The sequence below is a fragment of the Calliopsis andreniformis genome, chromosome 1, assembly GCF_051401765.1.
Source record: "Calliopsis andreniformis isolate RMS-2024a chromosome 1, iyCalAndr_principal, whole genome shotgun sequence".
NCBI classification, from domain to species: Eukaryota; Metazoa; Arthropoda; class Insecta; order Hymenoptera; family Andrenidae; genus Calliopsis; species Calliopsis andreniformis.
In genome coordinates this window covers 4,331,953-4,340,785 of record NC_135062.1, presented here as the reverse complement: position 1 = coordinate 4,340,785, position 8,833 = coordinate 4,331,953, and the positions used below count along the sequence as shown (strand labels likewise).

The 8,833-nt window shown below is 30.3% G+C and overlaps 1 protein-coding gene across 1 annotated transcript; it reads right to left on the bottom strand.

Annotated features, from left to right (window-relative positions):
- Positions 1-4,460: 4,460 nt before the first annotated feature.
- Positions 4,461-7,363, bottom strand: LOC143182691 (uncharacterized). The gene is made up of 4 exons (XM_076383892.1): positions 7,130-7,363; positions 5,193-5,291; positions 4,940-5,085; positions 4,461-4,620 (listed from the first exon to the last, which is right to left on the bottom strand). Exons 1-4 carry the CDS (start codon positions 7,361-7,363, stop codon positions 4,461-4,463), a joined length of 639 nt encoding a protein of 212 aa, XP_076240007.1.
- Between the last annotated feature and the right edge of the window lie 1,470 nt (positions 7,364-8,833).

Genomic DNA, 8,833 nt, shown 5'->3' with positions numbered 1-8,833 from the left:
CCTATTTTTGTGCAGAATAGGATTCCGAAATAAAAAATGTAGGTTTCTATTTAGAAAAATAAAGTAGTCCGTCAAATTTCTCTCAGTATTGCGTTAAAATAGACAGTAGAGACATATTTTAAACAATAGGTGAGTATATACATGGAATAAGTACATAGATGTAAAAATAATGAAATAAAAATATATAAAATAATGAAATAAAAATATATAAAATAGTAAAATAAACATACCATTAGATAAAATACATGATAAAGTGACGAGAGACCTCTCATTTCAGAACGTAATTGCAACTTTTGCGATTAGTGCTAAGACATTCACTTATTCTCGTACTTTCACAATATAATAAAGATCTTTTCAATGGAGCTCGTCTCACAATATCTAATAGTGTAAAAATGTATTGTAGAAAGTCTATTAACTCTAATCAAACTGTTCACGGACTCGTTTCTCAAACTGTCATCTTTGCGTTTCAAACTTCGAACCGCGACTGATTGTGAGTCTCCCACAGTCCCACTTGAATTCTTCACTCTCCACCCTTGGCGCTCATCATCGTTTGTGCATATTATGCATATACTTCTATGTGTTAGTAAACTCGTCGAGTCAGCTTACCTATCTACCAACGGAACCGACTTAGGTGTTAACGAAATAAAATATTATGAATAAAATTTTTATTTCATTTGTTACTTTATTTACTATTTTATTTGAAATAGTGTTATTTTGCCAAAAATATATTTGACATATAAATTATTTCCTGGGTCATTCTATGCAAATGTGAACACTTTTCGGAGTAACGTCTCGGATTTTGTTCAAATTTATCAAGATATGTTGTAGTTTTTAGCAATGTTTAAACATGTGTCAAAGGGTTTTTCAAAATTCCAAAATTATGGATTTTACAGCTGTTCGACGTTGAGTGTGGTCTGCTTGTCGATGTGTGACACGCTCACTGATTTCGATGAACTTGAAATATATTATAAAGGACAACATTCTGAACAACTTTTTCCTATGCATATACTAGCCGATCGGTTTTAGTTTCCGAAATATTCGTGAGAAACCGCTGCTATTACTACATTGAATTTCACGTGCACGTGCACGTGAATATTCAGCTTAATAAGTTTATTGTATATTTAGTTTTAGTTTTAGTCCCAAACATACTCACGGAAGATTATTTTAAATCATGTTAAAATACTTATGAATTAATATTCTAAGTAATTATCATAAAATATATGATAATTAAATGAAAAAAAGTCTTTAAGAATTAAATCTCCCTAAATTATCGAAACGTCACACTGTGCGAAGGCGACGCCTTGCATCCATGAAATTCAACGCAGCGTTAACTTCAACGATTTTTCATAGAACCAGTTTTAAAGTGTCTGTATTTTTGAAAGGCTATCTATAAAGAGAACAAATGGAGCTATATTCTCCTTTTTTTCTAGATTTTTAAATATTTACCCACTACAAAAAATCGCATTTGTTTAAAACAATTGCAAAAAAATAGGTAAAAACAACTTTTTTTTTAAATGAAGTAATTTTTATTCAATATTTCAACGTCTCTACTATAAGTGTGCACAAGTTGATTCTCGTGCTATTATTAGTTTAGGAGCTCTGAATTTCTAAAGAAAAGTTAGCACTCTACTTTAAGCCGCTTTAAAATCCATAATGTTTGAAATTTTGAAAAAACCTTCAACATATGTTTAGACATTGCTCAAGACTATAACGTGTCCAAATCTGAACAAGATCTGAGAGGTAACTTCGAAAAGTGACCAATTTCGGATGGAATGACCCTCCTAATAATTTCGTTATTTTAAATAATAATCTAAAGATAATGATGTGTTTCCTCTTTCAAAAATCGTACTATATAAGTGTGCGTACAGTGATTAACTTCAATATTCAAACACTGTACAGTTTCTACTTTGTCGGTTGTAATTTTGTTAATATAACATTGAGGAAAAAATGTTTAGTCCTAAATTACTTTACTAAATAAGGCGCAGTGAACAAAAACATAAATTTTATGTATATAATTACTAGCATTTATCAAATATTCTATCTATATTAACAATGTCTAATTTTAATATTAATATTTTAATGTTGGAACCCTTTTAAAACCAGCTAGCGTTTGCTCTAATTTTTACAAAGGGAAGGTAATTTAATATCGTATAGGATATCTTTCATGATAAATGACCTCTTTTAATCATTGCAGCATTTTGCAAGTTATGCACGATTCTAAATATTTTTCTTGCGCCATATCACTTTTCATACATCCGATTCAAAAATATTGAATTTACTTTCACTGAATATACGGAAAATAACATCATTCCATTGTATGAATACCAATAAAAAAAAAATTAAAAATACGGAAGGTACTTGTTCAAAGACGTTATATAGTATTTTGAAAATGTCTCGACATTAACTTACATTATATGGAATGTAGATATAGGTTTCAATTTAAAAATTTGATTTTGATCTTTGCAGGCTTATTCAGGTATAGTGCAAGATCAAATGCAGGACAGCATTCGCACTTAAGGTCATACAACTTTCGTCTGAAATATCTTTTTTATCTTCTGCATCTTTCAGGATATTTGCTTGGAGAGATTAAAATGGGACACCTTGTATAATATGAACTATTCGGCAAAATCGCTGGTGCATGGCATATTACACATATACTAATTTACCATAAAGAAGTAGACCGAACGTAAGCAGTTATGTATATATGTGTTAGTTCAGATGAAGAACGCTGAGGCAAAGGATCGTGTTACGTACGGCGTTTGATAAGCGGGAAATGTTTCTTTCAATTTTTCGTGCCTCTCAAGTGCTCAAAGTATTATATGCTTGCATTCTTGTGAACTCGTATTCGAACTTCGAATTTACCTTCTTAAAAGATGGGGTAGAACGAATCTGTGTAATTGTATTTGTAAAATTAACTGCGGATTTTTATGCAAATGTAACGAAAGTATAAGACAAATCTTTAAAAATGCGTACATAAAAAATGAAAAATATATAAGAAATATAATTGCACTTTTTATTTATTGAGGATAGTATATATGTATTTTGAATTTATGGCTGATATTCTCAATTGCTACAAAGGTTTTATTTTGTATAAACTTCCGCTGTATAATAATTAGTATATAAAGAAACAATTTTATTACGCAGCCATACTGCGGTAACTCGAATCTCTATAAGGCCACAATTTTATTCATTCAATCGAAATATTAATTCGAATTATTTACCACATGTTTGGGTATGTTACTTTATTTCTGTGACTTCAACTCAAAAAAACTCGCCCTTTTCAAGTCAAAAGTTACCTCTACAAATTAAAATTTTGTCACTGCTATCTGTATAACTACAATAACACCCAGTTTAACATAAAATAAAATTATAGTTTTTTCATAATAACACACAATAATCTAGATACATATATAAAACGCAAAACTCCAATTATTTTTTGTTTAAAATTCATCTTATGATTTCCTTTATGTACATATGTATATTGTATCTATGCATATAGTTAAATCACAGATATTTTCTTTAAGCCTGTATAATAAGAAATATAAGTATTAACTACTTGTTAAATCTTTCATACTCGAAAACTTCTACAAGGAGGAATTTGTAGGTACAATCCAAAATTTCCACCTACTGCCTTGAAGTTTGAGCTACTGAAATTCGACTGTATTGTATACATAAATGTATTGCCCAGTTACATAGTTTTTTGTTTAAAATTTATTCAATTTTTAATCATTGACTATAAGACACTCTACATAAATACATATACTTACATGTAGGATAAAAGTTTTTCCATGCCAACTTGATGATTTTCTTACCTTGATACTTTACAGCGTATATTAAATTTAGGGGGGGGGGGGGGGGGGGGGGGGTTGCTGATTTTTAATTTTTAAATTGTTTAAAAAATATTAATTTTCGAAATTTATAGCCACTGATGACTTTTGTGGAAACTGCCTTCGCAGATAAATTTTTATTTCCAAAATTATTAATATACATAGAAATTTTGTATTACCAAATACTGATACTTTTGAATCATTGTCTTTTTATTTCAAGAAATATTTTTGCAACATAAAAATATATTTGTTTTGCAAAGTTAACCATTGTTTCAAGTATAAAAGGAATTCGAGAAAATTGTATGTTTAATCACACAGTATTTTTACAGTATAGTGTTTGATGAAAAATCGTATCTCACAAGGAAGAACAGAGACCAGAAGTGTTTATACTAATTCCATAGAATTGTATCAGCACCGTTTCTATCTTTTATAGTTAAGGTATTTAGTAAATTGAAGTACTCTAAAGTATTTAGTAAAATACGTTACCTATTTTATGAACACATAATACAGTATAACGTGACTAAAATTCATCAGTTCAATCATTCAGTGCAATGATGTGTCATAAGATAATGTATTCGACTAACTAAGAATGTCTTAATGTAAATAAACGATAGATTACAACAGTATTTCATATTAGTGCTCTCTACTGCTGTTAGAGCGATTTTTACTACGGCCTTTTCTGCGTTTGCAGCGACATATTTTAGTACTTTCATCCAAAAATGGCAGTTCTCGATATATTCTCTCTTGCAGCTTTTCTTTTACGTGCATAGCAAATGACATGACTCCATCGTCCCTACAGAAGAAAATAATAATGCAACAAAATTTAAAACTATAAATACATAGGAATTTACCACTTTGAAAACTACAATTATACATGTAATTTGGAAGACTGTAATTATAATGCAACACAAAATTATAAATTAATTTTTTTATACGTATTTATTACTCTAACTCTAGCCCTGTAAATCGCGACTTTCATAGTAGAATTACAAAAAATTACAAAAAAAATTAAATATTGAATTTAAGAATTGGTCACACTTCGTTAGGCGTACTTTATTACTTAAACTAATTAAAACTTTGTAACTGAATCTTTTTTTATTTTTATAACATACCAAATAATTGTATAATCCACTGCATCCGTGACGTGAAGTGTGAGAAGAAAAAATGTAAACGCCACAATGTAAGTGACAATCGACATCAAAATTTTATTCGTAATTAATGAAACTACTGTATCATCAATCCCAATTTGTCGAAGCACCTGAATTATGCAAAAATAATAGAGCACACATTAACATTTGTTATATGTTTTTTGTTTGCTCTCTTTCTGTACTTATTATTAAAGAAAATACTAAATCGTTGTTTTACATGACAAAAATTCCTTGGTAACGTCGATAAGAGTAGCACATCAATTGGTGTCCAAATACACGCCAATGCGAATTCCAAAAGAAACGCTGTAGCTAGAAACTGCATATTAAAGAATATTCAGACCATGTGGATTTTTATTTTAAAGGTAAACAATATTAGGGAAACAACTAAGGAAGTTCAATCGCTTTTAAAGTTAAAACAATATTATTCCCTTTGACACTGAACTACCTTTTCCCAGTGAAATATTTTATAAATTCAAGTTACATAATGCTTAATTCAAAAATCGGCAGAGGTTTCTCAATTACTATAAAAAAATTAAAACCGTTATTAATAGACAATTAATTACATAAACTATGCTTTTTGTCCATTGTATAAAAAAGTTAATATAAAATCTACTAGTTTATAAAATTTTACTAATTGTCTCACTGTCAAATCAAAAAAGTTTACTGAACAATATAAAAGTCGATATAAAAAAGTTTGGTTAAATATGCAATTACAATACGCAGCTATCACCGTTCAAAATTATATTGTACAATAGTTGTGTGGTCTGATTGTGAGTACATATTACTATATTAGTTGACATATTAGTGGTGCTACATAATTGCAATACTTATAAAACATTAGGGTTCATACTTTTTTCAAAAGAAAACAGTTTATATCCAAAAGGCTTAACAGTGAGAACAATTTATTGCAACACATTTATTAATTTTGTACACTGTTAATTCACAAAAAGGTATGAATAAATTATATTTACCTATTAGGAATTTTAATACAGATATTGAAAATCAGATATTGAATTCTCTTATACTTGTTCAAAGTCTTAAAAAGATTATAATATACAACCCAGATCTCACACGACATCTTGAATGTCCATTTTATGTCTGAACACTTACGACATAATTTGGATGTCTTTAAAATGTCTTGTGAATGTCTTTTAAGACGTCTTAATGACAGACTGATTTTGTAACTTCGGACGTCCCAAAGACGTCTTTTGAATTTTTTAGGACTTTACTAGATGTCTTCAAGACGTTTTCAAGACGTCTCTATGTTATGTAGGTAACAAAAGGAGAATAGACGAAAATTTTACTAAAGATTTAGATTCTCTCATTGCGAATAACATTCAGTATAAATATGATCAATGTTCATGTAAAGTAATATAAGGTAGGTAACCCCAATTTCGTCATGTTAACCTTTAAACCGTTGCATAGTATTTCTAAATACGTATGTAGTGAAATTATTAAATGGTTCATAAAGCTTAGGGTCTTACCTGACACTTACAATAAATTATTATCCATAAAAGGGTTTTTTAATTATAATTTAGAACAAAATAGTAAAAGGCTATCATATGTGAGGTACACAATTTCACCATATCGTAGCGGAAAGGATTGTCAACTTGGTCTACGGGTATTCTTTTTCAGAGTTCACTAGTTAAACTGAAGGAAATATCTGCCCTAGTTTTAAGTTTGCATACAAGACAAAACAAGCGTTACTAAATAGAAAGCTTTGTAGTCATTTTAAACCCCTTATGCAATCATGTTGCATTTTACAAAAATGTTTATTATTCATCAGCATATTTTAATTTCTGATTAATTATAAATTAATGAATTTCTCATAGGTAGATAATTTAACAGCATTGGCGAAAGTGGGATCGCCTACCTCAATCATACAAATATGTCTAAATCAGTGTTCGTAATATAAAATAATTTTTCTATGAAGCAAATAATAATATGTTACATCGGCTGCATTCTATTATTAATTGGCAGTACAGCTAATATGTATTGTATGTAACACATATTATGTATAAGTAGACTTGATGCAACATTAAATTTTAATAAAAAATAATTACATAGGATAGTGTTCAGGAAACTGGTAGTAATAACAAACATAGTAACAAATAAAATAGCACGATTTTACAATTAATGATAAAACTAACTAACCTCATATATCGTTAGAAAAACCATTTGCGGTTCCCGTAAGGATCTTGGAAAAATGGTGGAATTAACAATAAGAATGTAAATACCAGCATTGAAGAAAACAGAACTAAGTGGTGGTCCTGAAAGAAGAGATTCACAATCTTCGTCTTCCATAGCATTGGCAAAACATGTACGAAAAATTGGAAGCTCAAAAATGCTTAACAATAAAGCCCAGATAGTATAAATCAACTTTGTCATTTCGAAAAACGATAACATTTATCAGTATTTTCTTAATACTAATACAATAAGTATTAATTTCTGAAAAGAACTCGTAAATGGTTATTTGACAAATTAGTCTATCTCGAATCAAACTGCTATATTTCGATTGTTACCATATGAAGATAGCCAAAAAATAGAAAGCATGAATTAATGACATTTTACTCCTTGGATAAATTTCTTTATTTTTTTGATAAAATATAACGTATTCATTACATCCATGAATCATTGTTAACACTAGTAATGATCAAAGAAATAATTAGAAAAAGTGCTGATTAGTGAATAATTGTTTGTGCCTACACAGATGTGTCTAAAGCAGTAATGGACAAAGAATAAAATGTAAAAAAAGAAGAATATGTATAGTGTTCCCACTTCCGCCGGGTATTGTGCGTTTTGCTTTTACGTGTAGGGTGCTCAGTTTATCTGGAAACCAAATATTGGCAGCATTTATTCCAAATGCTATTAGCATTATGCTGCCAGCATCTACGCTAGTGCCCATAGCGTCATCTCACTCACCAAACAGCTAAAAAATAATAAAAAATAATACTCCTAATACCACTTTCTCCCAGATCACTAAAATAAATCATCTATTTTTCCTTCGGGTTTACTTGGAAAAATTTAATAACAGCAAAAAACACGCGCAATGTTTCCGCTGTCAATCTTTCGGACACGCTTCCGCCAACTACAACAGAGCAGATAAATGTGTTAAGTGTAGAGAGGCTCATCCCACTCGATCTTGCAACAAGTCTAGAGAACTGTCACCCAAATGTGCAAACTGTGGGAGAAATCACACTGCTAACTATTCAGCCTGTCTGGCTCTTTTAATATTTCTAGAAAAAAAGAAAACCCATTCGTCACTAGTTAAGGCTTTAGCCAAAAACAACTCACCTCAAAATGTTAATCTAATTAATCATCATCCAATTCAGCAATACGGTAATCAGACTCAGGCACATACTATATCTCCCTCCACAAACTACAACAACACGGCTATCTCATCTGATAATACTAATACGGTATTAGTTAACTCTTAACTTGTGCAAAAGCAATTATGGGCAACAAAACCCAAATTCAACCCCCCTCGGAATCGTCATTATCCATAATGAAAGATCTCAAAAAGCTAACCAACGCTGTATCTGATCTAGAAAAAATCATTGATATAAAACAAATGACCGCCCTAATTATCTCCTTAACGCAAAGGCTATCTAAATGTAATAATAACATGGAGGAACTTCTAGTTGTCCAAGAATTCGCACACCTAGTTGATGACTAACCCTACAAATTACAAGTGCAATTTCATGTCATGGAACGCATGTTCCATAACCCCGAAACTTCAGGAACTAGAGTATTTCTTACGCCAGCATAACATATCCATAGCAGCCATACAGGAAACCCCCAGCTCCTTTATACACATCAGAGATTATTCAATAATTCGAGCCGATCGTCTGAACAACT

Excerpts from the sequence above, each read along its gene's own strand:
- LOC143182691 (XM_076383892.1), bottom strand. The coding sequence starts at position 7,363 with ATGACAAAGTTGATTTATACTATCTGGGCTTTATTGTTAAGCATTTTT. Across the intron at positions 5,086-5,192 it reads TACCAAGGAATTTTTGTCAT|GTGCTTCGACAAATTGGGAT; the intron begins GTAAAACAACGA and ends TGCATAATTCAG. Across the intron at positions 4,621-4,939 it reads GTGGATTATACAATTATTTG|GGACGATGGAGTCATGTCAT; the intron begins GTATGTTATAAA and ends TTTCTTCTGTAG.